At 36.9% G+C, this 20,308-nt stretch overlaps 1 protein-coding gene across 1 annotated transcript in view; it reads left to right on the top strand.

Annotated features, from left to right (window-relative positions):
- The window catches only part of NDUFAF2 (NADH:ubiquinone oxidoreductase complex assembly factor 2), a 184,327-nt gene that overhangs the window by 137,971 nt on the left and 26,048 nt on the right, over positions 1-20,308 (top strand). The window contains exon 3 of the mRNA XM_027101052.1: positions 4,024-4,064. Coding sequence (XP_026956853.1) covers positions 4,024-4,064 — 41 coding nt within the window. The remainder of the gene's footprint in view (positions 1-4,023; positions 4,065-20,308) is intronic.

Raw genomic sequence — 20,308 nt, 5'->3', positions numbered from 1 at the left:
TTTTTTTTTTTTTTTTTTTTTTTGCGGTAGGCGGGCCTCTCACTGTTGTGGCCTTTCCCGTTGCAGAGCACAGGCTCCGGACGCGCAGGCTCAGCAGCCATGGCTCACGGGCCCAGCCGCTCTGCGGCATGTGGGATCTTCCCGGACCGGGGCACAAACCCGTGTCCCCTGCATCGGCAGGTGGACTCTCAACCACTGCACCACCAGGGAAGCCCCATGACTCTTTTTGAATTATGGTTTTCTCAGGATATATGCCCAGTAGTGGGATTGCTGGATCATATGGTATTTCTATTTTTAGTTTTTTAAGGAACTTGCATACTGTTCTCCATAGTGGCTGTATCAATTTACATTCCCACCAACGGTGCAAGAGGGTTCCCTTTTCTCCACACCCTCTCCAGCATTTATTGTTTGTAGATTTTTTGATGATGGCCATTCTGACCAGTGTGAGATGATATCTCATTGTAGTTTTTTTTGTTTTGTTTTGTTTTGTTTTTGCGGTAAGCGGGCCTCTCATTGTTGTGGCCTCTCCCGTTGCGGAGCACAGGCGCTGGACGCGCAGGCTCAGCGGCCATGGCTCACGGGCCCAGCCACTCTGCAGCATGTGGGAATCTTCCCGGACTGGGGCAGGAACCCGTATCCCTTGCATCGGCAGGCGGACTCAACCACTGCGCCACCAGGGAAGCCCTCATTGTAGTTTTGATTTGCATTTCTCTAATGATTAATGATGTTGAGCATTCTTTCATGTGTTTGTTGGCAATCTGTATATCTTCTTTGGAGAAATGTCTGTTTAGGTCTTCTGCCCATTTTTGGATTGGGTTGTTTGTTTTTTTGATATTGAGCTGCATGAGCTGCTTGTAAATTTTGGAGATTAATGCTTTGTCAGTTGCTTCATTTGCAAATATTTTCTCCCATTCTGAGGGTTGTCTTTTTCTTCTTGTTTATGGTTTCCTTTGCTGTGCAAAAGCTTTGAAGTTTCATTAGGTCCCATTTGTTTATTTTTGTTTTTATTTCCATTTCTCTAGGAGGTGGGTCAAAAAGAATCTTGCTGTGATTTATGTCATAGAATGTTCTGCCTGTGTTTTCCTCCAAGAGTTTGATAGTGTCTGGCCTTACATTTAGGTCTTTAATCCATTTTGAGTTTACTTTTGTGTATGGTGTTGGGGAGTGTTCTAATTTCATTCTTTTACATGTAGTTGTCCAGTTTTCCCGGCACCACTTATTGAAGAGGCTGGGGCTACTCTTTGTTGCGGTGTGTAGGCTTCTCATTGCGGTGGCTTCTCTTGTTGTAGAGCACAGGCTCTTGGCACACGGGCTTCAGTAGTTGTGGCACACGGGCTCTGTAGTTGTGGCTCACGGGCACAGGCTGAGGAGTTGTGGCACCCGGGTTTAGTTGCTCTGCAGCATGTGGGATCTTCCCGGACCAGGGCTCAAACCCATGTCCCCTGTATTGGCAGGTGGATTCTTAACCACTGCACCACCAGGAAAGCTCATGAAAGTGTTTTTGAATCAAGATATATAGTTGTTACTAAAAGGATTATACTTAATGGTAGCCCTAGCACTGGGGTTGGCAAACTTTTTCATTAAAGGGCCAGATGGTAAATATTTTAGGCTTTGTGGGCCATATGGTCTTTGTTACAGCTGCTCAACTCTGCCATTGTAGCCCACATTATAATAGATAATATGTAAATAAATGTGACTGTGTTCGAATAAAACATTATTTACAGAGGCTGAAATTTGAATTTTATTTAATTTTCATGTGTCATGAAATATTGTTCTTTGTTGGTTATGTTTTTCAGCAATTAAAACAAAAAACAAGCCATGGGCCGAATTTTGCTTGCAGGCTATGTACCCCTGCCATAGCAGTTGATTTTTCTGAACTAACTTTCTAATCCAAATTAGAACTGAAGATTTATTGCTTAAAACCTTTTAGAGGTATATGGCTCATGGTGAATTATTTTAAAAGAAGTCTCTTTCCTGGGGGAAAAAAATGCCCATAAACATAGACAAGTACCCCTTATTTTGACCATAAAGAGGCAGTTGACAGCTTCCATAAACCACTTATTTCCTTGATCGTACAGAGGAATCTTGCTGTTGCTAAGCTTGGTTTTCTAATACAGGTCAAAATCCCATTACAATGAATATTTTTATAGTGGGAGTATTTTATAGTGGAAATATTCATTCAACAACTGTATTTAAGTACCTACTCTTTCGAGGCATTTAGGTGGTAGAAAAATAAATCTCCTGTGGATGCATCCTGCCTTTGACAACCTTCCAGCCTAACGAGAAATATAAAGTTTGTGCAAGTTGTGGCTAGAAATGGACCAAATAGAGCTGGAAGCTAATAAGAATAAGATGCATAAAATAATAACAGAGATAGAAGTTCAGAAACAGAAATAGAGAAGGCAAAACACTGGGTCTGTATTGAAAATACACGTATGGGGTCAGTGCAAGAGAGAACAAAGTAGGGAGAAATAACTTATCACAGGCCCACAGTTGAATGTTGCTCTTTGTACCCGCACAATCATTCATTACTGGGCTTGTCATGAGGACAGGTCCCGCTGCTATTACTTGGATGACAGAAGGCAGGGTAGCAGAGCTAGCCTGTCAGAAGAGAAGGTGGCTGGTGAATGGACAGAGCTCAGATTTTAGAGCCGGTTCAACCAGCATTTGATTCTCAGACTGTTACTTGCTAAATATGTGAGTTTCGGCAAGTTGCTTAATCTTTAGTTTCCCAATCTGTAAAATGGGGTGAATCTTATTTTTTGACAGTAGTCAGTGTTGTGACCTGTTCCTCTTCCTAGTTTAGTCTTCTTTGCTTGTAGCTTATAAACTTTGAGAAACTGCTTAGTAGAGCATGGATGGTTTTTGGATCCAGAGACAGGGTCAGATCTGGATTCAAATTCCACCATTACTACTTAATGTATAAATTTGGGAATGTCATTGAATTTCTCTATAAAATAAGCATACTTCATGATTTTGTAATGAAGATTGAATTAACTAAAGTGATAAAATAATAGTTTCTACTTTTCAAAGACTATATTCCTTACAGTGTGTTTTCTCACAGTTTCCTATATATCCTCATAGGCCAAGCAGGTTTTGTTGATCTTTGCTTTTTTGAGTCTGTTATAAAAAATACAGGTTTACTGAATAATAGTGATAGTGATAACTTAGACTTGGATATTTACTCTGTGCCAGACTCTGAGCTAAGAATTTATATATACTATTTCATATAAATTGCACAATGTAGATACTAAAATCTAGATACTAGTATTATAATTTTACAGGTGGGAAATCTGATGCTTAGAAAATTAAATAACTTGCCTCAGGTAACACAGCTAGTAAGTACTTAAGTTGGGATTTGCACCCCCAAAATCTGCCTCTGCTCTGCTAAGTACTATAACATGTCTTCATGTGATTCTGATACACTTCTCTAGAGGCAGTTGCCCCACTCCCTTCCTATTACTAAAGCATCTAGCACAGTGCCCAGCGCCCAGAAGGCACTTCACAAATATGGACTCTTTCTACTCTGCCTCTCATCTCCCAAATGTTGGAGCTAAGATACCAACCACACAAGATAGACTGCTTGCTAGAACAGGTTAGAAGAGAAATCTCTGTAAATGAAAACTTGTCTACATCCATTCTTTTACATATTGAGCAATAATTGGTTCACATTTCCAGGATAATATAACTTTAATATTGCCTTGAAGTTTACTGTATTATGATTTGGCTTATATGCCATATATACCCTAAATTGAATTCAGATGATTATGGGGTATGATTTTAGTTATGAAACTATCCCCTCTACATCCTCCCCACACTTAAGTAATTTTTATGACACAAATCATGACCTAATATGTTTCTTTTCTGTGCCCCTTCACTAGTATATATGCTACAGGAGAGGAGGGAACTCATGTGCCTAAAACAATATATAACAGGTGCTTAATACATATTTGTTTCATGCATGAATGAATAAAATGTGCAAATTATAGAAAACTTATATTTAAATATTATTTTTCTTTATAGCTTGGATCAGAAAAACAAGAAAGACTCCACCTACTATGGAGGTAAGAATACGCAGGAAAATATTCAAATAGGTGTTTATAATGCTGTGTTTCTCAATTGGGAGTTTGTACTCTCAGGGATACGTGAAACCTCTAAAATATATGTGATGCCACCTCTCCAAAGCATTAATTTTACCCCATAGAAAATAATTTCAAACATTTTTATAATAAAATAAATGCACAAATTGTGGGATGTAACAAAATCCATATAAAATGTTAAATGAAATAATAAAAATTTAAAACAAAATAAAAACACTTTAGAGAATGTTTGGACTTACAGCAGCTTGCATTAGGTCATTTCCCTGTCCCCTGGGAGTTCTCTGTTCTGATACAGATGATTTGGTGGAAAAGTTTGAGAAACACTAAATCTCTTGGTCCTCTCTAACTCATGCTCTGCCCTTAATTTTATATGAAACATAAAATTTTATAATTTTATATAAATTTAACACCATCTAGTATCTGAAGAAACTTATTACAATTAGCATGTAATATGTAACACTTGGTAACTAATAGTTGAATTGAATTTTTATTTAAAACTTAAAAACATAGGGAATTCCCTGGCAGTCCAGTGGTTAGGACTCCGTGCTTTCACTGCCCAGGTTCAATCCCTGGTTGGGGAACTAAGATCCTGCAAACCACGTGGAGCGGCCAAAAACAAAAAAAAAAACTTTAGAAACATAGTTTGGGTGGGATGCAGAATAAAAAGCATAGCAATGCTGTGGTATTTGTGTTTTTAAAACATGATTATTTTATAATTTTTATTTTAAAACAATAGCGTGAAATGTTCTAAAGTTAATTTGTAAGAAATAAATGTATTTCATAAGAGTGAAGTTTTCAAATTAATATATACCTATTCCATTTTTTCTGCTACTGAGGACTCCTCTTTTCCCTCCCCTATTCCCTCACTACTACAACTCTGCTGACAATGTAAATGGGCTCCGATACTCAGGCCACACTTTTTAAGAGGTGGGATACTCCAGGGCAGAATTTATGATGACCTATAAATTGGCATACCTATCTTTACTTGTTCCATTCCTCCTGGACTGACTCCATCAAGGTGTGTCTGCCTGGGGTCTGAGTGAGCACATCTCTAAGCCTATTTCTAGCTTTGTATGTTGCTTCTACCTTGACCTTGTCTTACTCTTCTCAGACCCTTTTTTCTAATATCAGTGAACCTTGGAATAAAAGCGAAAAAACGTCAATGTGATCCAATATTCAGAAGTAGCCCCTGTGGTTTCCAGTGGTAGGATGGATCAAGGAGCCCTTCTGATTCCCCTTCTCTGGGCCATAATAATAGCTACTGTTCTCAGAGAAAAAGGTGTTTCTTCTATCCTCCAGACTTTGAAAGCCTGCTTCCATGGAAACATTGATACTTGCAAAGTGATTAGATGGAGGCAACTGCAATAATCAGGCCTAAGGCACTACTCCTATAAATGTTAGGTAATCCCAGTATCTCAGACAAGTTCCAGTCAGAACAGTGAGACCAAGTCATTCCCTCCATGGTGCTCACATTCTTGAATATCTAAAAAGGGGCCCTCTGTTGCCTCTTTTCTAATGTACTGTTAATCACATCGTTCTTTATGCTCTTCTGTACCTCCCAACAGACACACACACACACACACACACACACACACACACACACACAAATGCATACACCCTTTTCTCTCCCTCCTGACCCTTTCATTGTGTTCCAGGAATTTCCGTTTCTTTATTAGCAAATTACCCTTCACCTTTAATATTGTCCTAGGAACTTTCTCTACCATAGAGCCTCAAGTAAAATCTATGTGTCTAAAAGATAGTGAGTCTCTTTTTTCCTTGAGGTGAATTGTGCTCATTTTCCTACAACCCATAGAAAAGGAATTGGGATCGATTGCTCCTACCTTCCCTGAGTCATTTCCAAAATATTATTCCATTTTGTGAGCCCAGGAGAGTGTGGTACCTTTGCAATCCAAGTAGATTTCTCTCGACCTGTTCATCATTTTTATCTTTGCTAACCTCTAGGGCACTCTCCTACACTGATGGCAGAGATTAGAACCAGACTTGCGGTTTTTTCCCCTTCAGTGTCCTCCTAAGTCTTAGCCATTTACTTCCTTGACTTCATCCACACCAGTATCCCTACTTCAATAAACAACCACTTCTGTAGCCACACCTTAGTTCGTGTCATCCCCAAACATCATTCTATCACTAAAACTTATAAACTCTTCAATCCCAGATTTTACATATATCATGTTAAGAGGGAGGAAAAACCTATTTACTGTTAAAATAAGTCATGTATACAGGAGATCACAAGAATTAAATGTATTGTTTAATAGGTTATTATAAGGCAAATTCCACCCAAGTCAAGAAACAGAACTTTGCCAGCTACTCATGTGCCCGATCTCAATACAACCTCCTTTCTCCCCACAAAAGCAACCCTGAACCTGACTTTTATAGTAATTGTTTACTCACGTGTTTAAATAATCTTCTCAGCCAAATGTACACTATAGTTTAGACTTGCCCATTTTGTAAAAACTTCATATTTGTTTTAAATCTCTTTCAGTTTATATGTTCTTCCTCCATCACTTTTATTTCCTTACAAATTTGTCTGTTGAAAAACCCAGCCCATTTGACTTAAAGAGTTTGCCACAGTCTAGATTTTGCTGATCTTATGCTCTCTGTGTAATTCAACATGTTCCCCTGCTCCTCTGTCTTTCTTGCACACTGGCAGCTGGATCCAGAAGCTAGATATTGATGTTTGATCTTTTCGTCAAGAATGTAGAAAATGTTTGGCAAGACTACAGGAGAATATTATGTCTGGTTTTCCTTCTTTTTGTGATCTTTGTAATTGCTCATGCTTAATACCTATATCAATTCATTAGAAACAACCTCCTATTCTTGCATATCTGTTGAAACTAGTTTGTTTTCAAGATGCTACCAGTATTTGAGTTCTCTACTTTTTTTCAAATCACTTAGTGAACTCCCACCCCCAAATAGACTTCTGCCCATATCACCTGTAGACTATGGCTGAAGGTTAGCCAGTAGCAATTAGAATACCATTTACAATAGCATCAGAAAGCATAAAATACCCTGATACAAATTAAGCAAATATATGCGACATGTAGACTTTTTTTTTTTTTTTTTTTGCGGTACGCGGGCCTCTCACTGTTGTGGCCTCTACCGTTGGGGAGCACAGACTCCGGACACACAGGCTCAGCGGCCAGAGCTCACGGACCCAGCTGCTCCGTGGCATGTGGGATCTTCCCGGACCGGGGCACGAACCTGCGTCCCCTGCATCGGCAGGCGGACTCTCAACCACTGCGCCACCAGGGAAGCCCACATGTAGACTTTTTAAAAATATTTATTTATTTGTATGTATGTATGTCTGTGTTGGGTCTTCATTGCTGTGTGCGGGCTTTCTCTAGTTGCGGCGAGCAGGGGCTACTGTTTGTTGTGGTATGCGGGCTTCTCATTGCAGTGGCTTCTCTTGTTGCGGAGCATGGACTCTAAGCACGCGGGCTTCAGTAGCTGTGGCACGTGAGCAATTGTGGCGCATGGGCTAGCTGCTCCATGGCATGTGGGATCTTCCATTCTTAACCACTGCACCACCAGGGAAGTCCCAAGACATATAGACTTAAAACTATAAAACACTGGTGAGAGAAATTAAAGAAGACCTAAATTAATGGGGAGAAATACCTCTTCATGGACTGGAATATTCAATATTGCTAAGATGTTAGTTCTCCCAAACTGATTCACAGCAGTAATTCTTTTTTTTTTTTTTTTTTTCCTGGCCACACAGCCTGTGGGATCTTAGTTCCCCAACCAGGGATCGAACCCGTGCCCCCTGCAGTGGAAGTGTGGAGTCTTAACCACTGGACCATCAGGGAAGTCCCTCACAGCAGTAATTCTTATGCTTTGTCATGCACCAGTTACAGGGAGGGCTTGTTAAAACACAGATCGCAAGGCCTTATTCCCAGAGTTTTTGATCCACAAGGTCTGAGGTAAGGCCTGAATATTTGCATTCATAACAAGTTCCCTGGTGGTGGTAATGCTGCTGGGCCAGAGCCCTTACTTTGTGAACCACTATCTATAGACTCAATCAAATAAAAATCCAGTTAAAATCCCATTAGACTTGTTTTGGTAGAAATCAACATGCTGGTTCTAAAATATATATGGAAATGCAAAGGACCTAGAATAGCTGAAAGCAATCATGAAAAAGGAGACGACAATTAAAGGACTTATGCTGCCTGGCTTTAAGACTTACTCTAAAACTATAATAATTAAGAAAGTGTGGGGACTCTTCTGGCAGTCCAGTGCTTAGGACTTTGCCTTACAATGCAGGGGGTGCAGGTTCGATCCCTGGTCAGGGAGCTAAGATCCCACATGCCTCAGGACCAAAAAACCAAAAAATAAAATAAAATAAAATAAAACAGAAGCAATATTGTAACAAATTCAATAAAGACTTTAAAAATGGTCCACATCAAAAAAAATATTTAAAAAAAAAGACAATGTGGTACTGGCATAAGGATATATAAACAAATAAGTGGAAAAGGATAGAGAGTTTAGAAATAGTATACAGCCAGTTGGTTTTTGGTAGTAGCACCAAAGCAACACAATTAAGAATGGAAAGTCTTCATTACAAGTGGTGCTAGAATAACTTAATATCCATATGGAAAAAGCTGAACCTTGACCCCTACCTCACGTCATACACAAATATTAATTAAAGATGGATCATAGACTAAGCATAAAAGCTAAAACTATAATGCTTCTACAAAAAGGCATAGTGGCATATCTTCACAACTTCAGGGTATACAGGAGACAGAAAGCACTATCCATAAAGGAAAAACATTGGTAAATTGAACCTAATCAAAATTAAGAGAACAAATATATGGACACCATGGGGGGAAAGGGGAGGTGGGATGAATTGGGAGATTGGGATTGACATATATACACTATTGATACTATGTATAAAATTGAGAACCTACTGTATAGCTCAGGGAACTCGGTCCTCTGTGGTGACCTAAATGGGAAGGAAATCTAACAAAGAGGGCAGATATATATATCTGATTCACTTTGCTGTACAGTAGAAACCAACACGACATTGTAAAGCAACTATACTCCAATAAAAATTAATTATAAAAACAAACAAACAAAAAACTAATGCTCATCAAAAGAGAACATTAGGAAAGCAACAGACTGGGAGAAAATAAACACAGTACATGTATCTGACAAAGGACTTGCATCCAGACTATATAAAGAACACTTCAACTCAATGATAAAAGACAGAGCTAATAAAAATGGGGTGAAAATCTTGAATTGGCTTTAATAAGATTCAAGAATGGCCAGTAAGCATATGAAAAGATGCTTAACATCACTAGTCACCATAATGGGATACCACCACACATCTATGAAAATGGCTAAAATTTAGAAGATTGACAATAACCATAACTAGAGCAACCATAAACATTCATATATAACCATACAGTGCTGATTGGTGTGAAAATGATATAACTATGTTCAAAAACTGACAGTTTCTTATAAAGTCAAACGTACGCCTACCCTATAACTCAACAGTTTCTCTCCTGGCCACCTTGAAGGCTGAAGGAATCAATTTTTAGGCACACTTCTTGGGAAGCTCTGGCCAAAAGATCTAGTTCCTTGAAATTCCATTTAAGCCTCCTGCCCTGCCCAACTTTCTAGCTTTCCTCCTTATATTTGTTATACCCATCCTACTTTCCAAGGCCCTCCTTGCTGTTTCTCAAGCTGAATATCTTTCTCTCCCATCAGCAGGACGCTTCTGCTCATGCTTAATTCTGTTTAAAAGGCCCTTTAAAATTCTGTGATACTTTCCTTAACTTTTTTCCCAACTTCTTAACTCATAGAGTTAGTCACTTCTTTCTTGATATAGCTACACTGCCTTGTGCACTTATATAACCCTTTGAGTTCAGTATTATAATTACTTGTTTTATGCTGACTATATTGTGGGCTATATGGCACAGGGATTATGTCTTATTCATTTATATAACAGACGCACCTAACACAGAACCTGATTCATTATTAGTTAGATAGGCTTTTATTGACAGACTTGAAAATCTCAATGCCATGTAAATATATTACATGGTTTGTATGAGAGAGTTTGAATTTCCAGCGACCAACTATAAAATAACCCTGAGAAACTGAACGTATTTTGAAATTGAGCATTGCTTGTACTTTTTTCATGAAAATTCAGTTTTACTGCAGGTTGCCAATATAGTTCAACACCTGTTCATCAGTTCAGTACAAGTTGAATTAACATTTCACAAAATTAATGAAGTAGACTTTTCCTAGTCTTGACTCTGTCCCGTTAGAAGCCATATGCAGCAAGTATTCTGAAATATTGCTTCTCCTTTCATCCTGACAAGACGGTAGGAAACAAAGTTTTCTGTTTGAAAAAGTAAATAAATGTATTGCCAAGTATTGACAAAATACATGACTCAGCAACAGGTTTACAGACAGTAGAAGAAATCCGTAATATTAGAGCTTACTCACTTCATTTTTAATACATATGCTCCATGAAAGAGGAAGAGGAAATTCTAGAAATCAGTAGAGAATGGAGTTGGATGGTGATACTGTAGTCGAAGGAGAGGTTAGGGCAGCTAGGTAGGACCATACTGCACAGCACCTTGTTTACTTGACCATGTTCTCAGATCTGGTCTGGAGGCTCCAAAGACTCATTTTTTGTCCACGTCGAAGGTGATTTGGCTCTAAAAGATATCACAGTGACTAAAACACAAGAGAGTTTGAAAGCGTTGCCAGAATTCCAGTATATTAATTTATAGTAAGAAATTAAGTTGGCATAGGAAAAAAACAGTAGGATATCTGGTGAGTGCGGCATTAGGATAAGGGAAGTTAAGTAGTAAAATAAATGTTTAATTGCATCCAGCCTAAAATCACCTGTTGTGTCCATCTTACAATAGGGATTGTCTGATCCATAGTAATGGAAATATTTAAATAGAATTGACCACAATTCCCAATATCTGTCTTTATCCTAGGAATAGCCTTATGGTTTGGAATAGAAAAAAATTGCCACATGTGTATTAAACTTTTTGCCCCCATGAACAGTGTTTTTATGGATTGCCAGCATTTGTTTCTATGATTATCCTTTTTTCTCTGCTACTCCTTTCTGATTGACCTGTTATTTCTTTTGCTATTACACTAGTTATATTATGGTCAAATGTTGCTGGCCCTGCAGCCCTTCATTTATTTTACTCTTTTCATATCTCTGCCCTGGCCTATAATGTGTTGATCTTGCAGTTTAACTTTCAGAAAAGAATCTTATTTCTGAATTTCTGAAGCCCATTTCATTGTTTCTAAGTGACTGACATTTATTGAGTGAGTTCTCTGTGCCTAGTATTATTAGTTCATTTTATAAGTTACAGAATTGAAATGTCTTAAAATTGACATTTTGCATATATAATCCTATTTTCCTACTGACTTAAATGGGGAGTGTATGTTCTTATGGAAAAATAGACCCCTACCCCAAACCTCACAATCTCACTTTTGGGAATATAGTGGAATTGGATAAGAAAATTGTAACATGTTCATACGCTGCATTAAAACATCATTCATTAAAAATGAATGAACTAGAGCTGCATGTATCAACATGGATAAATCTCAGAAACATAATATTGAGTAAAAAGAGCAAGTTGCAGAAGATTTCGTACAACATGATACCATTTATATAAAATTTGAAGGCAGGGAAAGAAAAAGGAATTTCAAATGAAGTTAGTCAGTTAAACACATAAGTTTACTTTCTCTTTTTGAGCCTAATGAAAATGGCAGTAAAGGGGGTTACTTTTAAAAGCATAAGGTCAAAGAAAAATTGAAGAGGCAAACACAGCAACAATGTTTTGGAAGCTGGAAAGCAGATGAGCAATGTTAACAAATTTAGCAAAACTGAGGAGTACAACCCCTAATCTAGCAGAAGAGAAAGCTTAGAAGAAACCCGGTTTAAACCACAGAACCCCGGAATGCTCAGTAATTGGCAGTGCAGGAAACTGAAAGTGGAGTTGAGGCTGGTGCTAAAAACAGTAACCTGGTTGAAAATCTATTTAAGAAGCAATTCGACATTAACCAATAAATGTAGAAGAAATAACAGAGTTGGAAAATCACCATTTTTCAGCTGTCATTGTGATAATCAATTCAGGGGAAAATCATTAGTGGATATTAAAACCATTGGATCAAATTTTGTTGGGGAACAGGGTATTTACATGGTCTCAAGGTATCTCCCTGAAGATTACTTATTAATTACAAAGGGGAAGAAAAAGTAACTTTATAGTGGGCAAATCTGGCCATACCACCGTAACCAGCTAGTCAGATGTGCCAAGTAGAACAGCCCTGATGTCATGTTTGCCTCTTTGTATGATGCACTGAAAGTAAGACATCATTCATGTAGAGTTTTTTAAATGCACAAATTTAATCTAATCATGAGGAAGTAACCAGAAAACTTCACGAAACGCCAGGCCAGTCATATCAGTGTAATGAACGACAAAGAAAGACTAATCAACCTGATGAACAAATATGACATGTGATCCTGAATTGAGGGAAAACTTTAGCTATAAAGGACAGTATTGGGGTGTTTTTAAAAATTTGAACATGAACTATATATTAAATAATAGCGTTGTATCAATGTTAAATCTCCTGAAGCAAAAGAAAAGGACATTGTTAAAAGTCCCTTTGTGAAAGTCTGAAAACCAGGCAACTTTTCTACCCAGTTGAAACCTGGAGTTTTATTCATGGCAAAGGGAAAACAGTACAGACTGTTCTCCAGACATATTTGAGGGAAGAGGTACATTCGGAAAAATAGAGGGATTAAATGAACACATATATACTGAACATATCAAGTTGAATTATAGATAAGTATGTGGAAAATGAACAGACTTCATTTGTTATCTCCAAAAAAGTAAACCTTGGGTAGGAGAAGGAATAATAATTTTAGTGTTTACTCATAATAATAAATATTGAATATTGATTTACAACTATATTGAGGATATGGGATGGGTTAAATCCTCATTTTCAGTAATGAGAAGTTAACATACAGTGCTTGAAACTGAATAATAAAGAATGATAATATAAGAATGTTATGGAAGGGTTGGGGCAAAGTCTGTTTGATAGCTGTCAAACACTTTTGTGGCTCTCTGGTTTGGCCTGTACCATACATATCAGCTAAAAGAATATAAAGTAGGCGAGAGAGAAATAATATTTTCATAATAAGCCTTTTACGATGATGTGTGCTTACAAACTATGTGAATATATAACTTTAATTTAAAGAAAAGAATTTGAAAAAACACATACACAGTGCCGTAGATGAGGGGTAGCCAAGTTTTTCTTTCGAGCACCTGATAGTAAATATTTTGGCCATTGTGAGACAATCTCTGTTGCAACTATTTAACTTTGTCGTTTTACTGTGAAAGCACTTATGGACAATATGTAAACCGGTGAGTGTGGCTGTGCCCTACATAACTTTGTATACAAAACAAGTGGCAGCTGGATCCTAGTTTGCCAACCCCAGCTGTTGATCAGTGGTTTTCAAATTGGGATACCTGTACCCTGGGCACACAAAGACTTCCTGTGGGATATACAGGTATGAATAGCTTTAAAGCAATTAATTTCCATATTCTCTCTTTCCATATGTAGTCCTTCCTAAAAAAAGATATGCCTGAGAACTCCTTCTGGTCTGCCAGTTCTCCTTTCTGACTTTTTTCATAATCATCTGTCTTTCAAAAGAAAAGCTTACTTCTTGTCCATACTAAATCTTACTATGGTGCGTTGCCTTGGGGTTTAAAAATCAGGGCGGCAAACAAAGAGACTATCAGAGAGTCTCTCCTGAGAGAGTCCCTTGAGAACAAAACAGAGAAAGCTTCAATAAAAATTATTGAAAGGGGCAACACATTATTTCATCCAGGTGACAAACTCATAGTAAGGCTCCATGCCTTATAGTTTCTCTGTCTACTTAGCTAGCTAGCTATCCATTTATCTATCTTAAAATTAAAATTCACAAGTGAGAAAGTTGTCATGGGGACACATAATAACACATTTATTTGAATTTTAAAATTAAGTTAGAATTTTTCTGAGAGTAGGTTGAATTTGGGTGATTGCATTTGACAATGAGGACTGGCTTTGCCAATTAAGTTACATGGTTATATTTTCCGTAAATTGAATAAACTAAACTGCAGCTTCAAGGCTTTGACAAAAACATATTTAAAGCATGCATTTGATATGCAGTAAACTGGAAACTACATCCTTTGCCATTATTTAAGTGTCAACTTAAATATGCAAGGCGGTGCATAGTTTTTAAAAGTCTTAGGAGATAAGTATGTAAAAAATTTCAAAAAATCACTGCTGTTTTGTTTATTGATATATAAAGATGTAGTGAGAGTATAAAAACATGCATGAATAAGTAGGTATTACCGCTGGGGAAGGAGAATGTAGATGGGGGCTCACAGAGCATTTTATTGGTCATGTCTGTAGTGTTCTTTTTCTTAAGTTGGATGGTGGTCACACCTGTAGTGTTTTATTTCTTAAGTTGGTCATATTTGTAGTGTTTTATTTCTTAAGTTGGATGGTGGTCATACCTGTAGTGTTTTCTTTCTTAAGTTGGTCATATTTGTAGTGTTTTATTTCTTAAGTTGGATGGTGGGCACATGAGTATATATTATATTATTAGCTATATTTATTTATACACATGAAATAGTTCATTTAAAAAGAATACAATGAAACCTCGTAATCATATATTTTAAGAGAACACGTTGGATCCCTGATAGAAAAATAAGATATTCAGAATAAACTGAAAAATGAAATACTTGAAATTCTGAAATACCAAAAGCACTTAAGGAATTACATAGCAATATGAGTAAGAAATAACCAGTGTGGTTTAGGTTTTGGAATTCCTTTTTAAAGATTTAATGCTTATATAACTTTATTGTTCATTCAGTTATTTATCAAGCATCTAGTATGTGCTTGATAGGTAGTATAATTTCTTTGTAGACATATGTTGTACACAACAACTTGTCCTAGATATCTTAACTCTGTTAAATTATGTGTAAACTGCTTTTAGTATCATCTTTTTTCCTCTGTGAAACTGAATTAATCTGATTCTTTACAGTTGCAAGGAAAAAACATTCACATATTGCCTTCAGAAATTGGATCTTATTGCAATTTTACACAGGAGCATTATATCTTTGGTGGTACAGTCATTTTGAGATCTTTGGTTTCCAGGATTAGAAAGGATATATCCTGAGCTTGATCAACGTACCATTCTTTATTTACCTACTAGCATTTTTGCCTACCCAAAGGAAAAGTTGTGGTTGAATGGGTTTACCACCGTCCACAATGAAAGGTCCCCGTTGGGCCGAGTTTTATGTCAGTCTATTGACCTCTTTTATACCTAACTCATTTGTGGCTGCTTTTAAACAGACGAAGAAGCAGGCTTGTCCCCATTCAGGAGTGCCTGAAGCCCAGAAATTTATACCTGCTAGTGTAATTCTTGGGCACTTTTGTGACTCTCTGGCTTGGCCTATACACTATGACCTTACTTGATTTTTTTCCCTTTGTTTTATTAAAAAATTAATATAACAATAATATTTAATAGAAATAATAAATTACCCCAAATTCTATGGCTGGCTGCACGATTCTTAACTTTAACACGTTAATTTACCCATGTATACATCGGCAAGTAATTGTAATTTTGGTATGTTTATTGTTTTGTATTCTGATGTTTTCATTTCACTGTCATAATAAAGGAATTTTAAAAAGCACTTGAAACACAATAGCATAACACATAGTTGCTTTTTCTATGTACCTTCTTTGGTATTGACCTCTAGCTTTGTAAAAGCTGAAAAAAAATATGAAATTTGCCATGCTTCTCTAGAAAAATGTGGTAAGAAATGAAAGTGAATCATTTGAGTGTTTTGAGCTCCTCAGAGTCTATACTTGTAACCATAAGCTAGTGAGCCTCCCTATCTATAGGTATTTATTTATTAATTGTGCAAGAAATTTTTATGCTAGTTTATGTTGTAAATCTTTTTGGTTTTCAAAACACTGAGTTTAGGTGGGTCTTACTAAAAAGTAGCATCTCAAATTTCAAGCATCCCACCTTTCTCGGTATGAAAGGATTGCTTCTTATATACTTCCGTACAAAGCTGAGGTCTGAGTTTGGCCTTAGTTTTGGAACATATTTTCTTCTATTTTGACCTTTTCTGACTTTTAAAGCAGAATGTAAAAGTTTTTTCTTTAAGTTGTATATAAATAAAGTGCTATTATTCATTATTTTTAGATATACCTGTGGTCAGGTTCTTCTGAGATTCATCATAACCTCCTGGATGCATATTTTAAAGTGTACGGAATTAGTCCTGAATATTTAACCTTCTGATTCATATCATCAGTCACTAAGACAAGCTCCGTTTAGGTTTTAAAACTGGATTTACATCCAGAGTGAAAAAGGTTAAGGGAGTTAAAATGAGATTAGGGTTTTTTTTTTGTTTTTTATCCATACTTTTTCTCAGTTATCTCACCAAAACTATTTCTTGTAATTTTCCTCTTATTCATTGTTGTGCTATTCTTCATAATCTAAATTTTAGAAAAATAAATTGCTGCTGACCACTTTTATCAGATGTAATTTGATTTACTCCCTGAAGAGCAAAGGGTGTGAGTACCACATTTAGCACCCCAACTTTTAAGACTCCCACCTAAGGAATGGGCTCCCCAAACACATAGCTCTTAAAGCCAGTGGAGTTTGTATCCATGAGACCCACAAGACTACAGCAAAGCAGCAGTCATTAATGAACGGGAGTACTCACCACAGCTGTGCAGAGGGAGCAGGTAGAAATGCCCATTTCCCTGAAAGGGACCCATCTGCATACTTTGAAAGCTGCTGCCTGTGAGTCAGGTTTCTAATTTAGCACACTGTCTAGGGGATGGCTGCAATCCTCCCTGGACACCAGGGAAACCAGCAGACACCTCCCCACCTTCTCCCTCTAGACCACTCCAAGTTGCTGGTATCTCCCTGCACAAAGCTTGTACATGCATCTGGTGCCCCAGCTTTTGCATCAGCTACCCAAAGGGACAGGTCATTGGATCACCTGGCTCAATAGACACTGGGGCTTGCATTTATGAGCCCCACAGGACTATAGCAAACAAAGAAGCAGCTCTTAATGGGCAGAGGAGCACCCTTCTCTCCCCACCCTGCCTCCCACAGCTATATACCTGGGCCCAGCACAGAGGAAACAGGCAAAAACACCCAACTCCCAGTTTCTCCCTGGAAGAAGCTTAACTATATACTTTTGAAGCTGCTGACTGAGGGTTCAGCTTCCAGTCATCCTCCATCTAGGTGCTCAATACAATTCTGCCTTTTGGGACATTGATTGCTCTTGACACACTCTCAACTATTGGGAGCCAGTAAGATTAAAGAAGGTGGCTTGGACAATCACAGAGCTTTGAGAGACAACCAGGAGCTCAGGCTGTGCTGATTGATGAGGTTCATCTTATACATGAGACCACTGTGTCAAGACCAGGAGAAGTGGCTGTTTTATCTAATAAGCAGACACCAACACAGAGATTCAAGGAAAATGAAGAAACAGAGGAATATGTTCCAACCAAAAGAACAAGGTTAAGTAACCAAGAACAGATCTTAATGAGATTCAGATAAGTGATTTACCTGATAGAGAGTTCAAAATAACAGTCATGAAGATGCTCACCGAAGTCAGGAGAGCAGTGCATGAACAAAGTGAGAATTTCAACAAAGAGACAGAAAATATAAACAAGTACTAAACAGAAATCAAAAAGCTGAAGAATACAATAATTGAACTGAAAAATTCAATACAAGTGTTTAACAGCAGACCAGATCAAGTGGAAGAAAAGATCAGTGAACTAGAATACAGGGCAGTGGAATTCTTTCAATCAGAGGAGCAAAAAGAAAATAGAATGAAAAAAAGTGAAGCGAATTTAAGGGACTTGTGGGACACCATGATGAAGACCAGTATACACATTATAGGCATCCCAGAAGGAGAAAAGGGAAAGGGGCAGAAAGGTTATTTAAAGAAATAATGGCTGAAAAGTCCCTAACCTGGGGAAAGAAACAAATCCAGATCCAGGAAGCCCTGAGAGTTCCAAATAGAAGGAATCGAAAGAGACCCACACCAAGACACATTATAATTAAATTGCCAAAAGTTAAAGACAAGGAGAGGATCTTGAAAGCAACAAGGGAAAAGCAACTTGTTACATGTAAGGGAACCCCCATAAGACTATGAGAAATCTTGCAGGCTAGAATGGATTGTCATGATATATTCAAAGTGCTGTAAGAAAAAAATTGCCAAGAACCCTACCCAGCAAAGTTGTCCTTCAGAATTGAAGGAGAGATAATGGGTTTTTGAGACAAACAAAAGCTGAAGGAGTTTATCACCACTCTGTGGGCCTTAAAAGAAATGTTAAAGGCTTCAAGCTGAAATGAAAAGATATTAATTAGTAACAGGAAAACATGAAAATATAAAACCACTGGTAAAAGTAAATACATAGTTAAAATCAGAATACCCTAATGTTGTAATAGTAGTGTGTAAATTACTTGTAACTCTAGTGTGCAGATTAAAAGACAAAAATATTAAAAATAACAATGACTACAATAATTTGTTAATGGTTACCCAATGTAAAAATGTAAATTGTGATATCAAAAACAAAATGTTGAGGGGGAATATAAAAATGTGGAGCTTTTGTATGTGTGTGAAGTTGTCAGCTTAAAACAGACTGTCATAAATATGTTTTATGTAAGCATAAAATATAAGATGTTTTATGGTCACCACAGAGCAAAACCTATGATAGATATATGAAAAATCAAGGGAAAGGAATCAAAGCATAACACTACAGAAAAATCATCAGAATGCAAAGGAGGATAGCAAGAGAGAAACAAAGGAATTACAAAACAACCTGAAAACAATGAACAAAATAGCAACAGTAAGTTCATAATTAGCAATAATTACTTTAAATGTAAACAGACTAAATTCTCCAGTCAAAAGACATATGGTAGAGTGGCTGCCATATGGTATTAACTACCATACGACCCAGCAGTCCCACTTGTGGGTATCTATCCAAAGGAAATGAAAACCTTATCTCAAAGGGATATTTGTACTTATATGTTCATTGAATCATTATTCACAATAGCCACTTAGGGAACAACCTAAGTGTCCATCAGTGGGTGAGTGGATCAAGAAAATATGGTATATATGCACAATGGAATATTATTCAGCCATGAGAAAGAAGTAAATCCTGTCACTTGCAACAAAATATATGAACCTTCAGGATATTATGCTAAGTAAAATAAGCCAGACAGAGAAAGAAAAATGCTGCATAGTACAACTTATATGTGAAATATTTTTTAAAAAGAAAGGAAAGAAAAGAAAAGTCAAACTCATAGAAACAGAGAATATTGGTTGCCAGGGCCTGAGGGATGTGAGAGATAGGGAGAGGTGGGTAAAAAAATACCAACTTTCAACTGTAAGATGAATAAGCTCTGAGGATTTAATGTGTAACATGGTTTATTCACTGTATTTTGTATAATGGAGCTATGCTAAGAAAGTAGAACTTAAATGTTCTCACAAAAAGAAAAAAGTTAAATATTTGAGGTGGTGGATGTGTTCATTAGCTCAGTTGGGGGAATCTTCTCACAATATATATGCATATCAAATCATGTTATACACCTTAAATATGTTACAATTTACATTTGTCAGTTACACCTCAATAAAGCTGAAAATATTTTAATTTAACTAATGTAAGGAATCTAAATAGCTAACAAAAAAATCAATTGAATATTTTTTAAAAAGTTTGTTGCTAGTTGTATTTAGCTATGAGAGTTTATATATTTAAAATTTAGAAGTGACTAGTTTCATTCGTTATGGGCCATTTCTGCTTTTGATCTTAGATAGCCTTAAAGCCTGGCTACAATGATAATAAATAACCAACACATTATAAAATAGTATTACAAATCAATGCATTTTGCACTAAGTGTGCCCCAAATCCTGTGCCTCTAATCATATCATTAGCTTAGAAATTTGATTATACTAAAAGCCAAAATACACTAGTACTAAAAGAAAGTTCCATTTCTGATGGAAGAGTAGAAGTGCTTTTTACTTAAAATAAATGCCACAAATTTAGGTATTTGCTTAACTTAATCTCTTTTATTAAAAAATGTTTTTCTTTTATTTGTACTTACTTTTATTGCGTTAAAAATTGCTTTTTATATTTAA

Source organism: Aethalodelphis obliquidens, unplaced genomic scaffold (assembly GCF_003676395.1).
Source record: "Aethalodelphis obliquidens isolate GAN/ISIS:26980383/991018 unplaced genomic scaffold, ASM367639v1 scaffold4, whole genome shotgun sequence".
Lineage (NCBI taxonomy): Eukaryota > Metazoa > Chordata > Mammalia > Artiodactyla > Delphinidae > Aethalodelphis > Aethalodelphis obliquidens.
The sequence above is the reverse complement of the archived record's forward strand: the minus strand, read 5'-3'. Positions and strand labels throughout refer to the sequence as shown.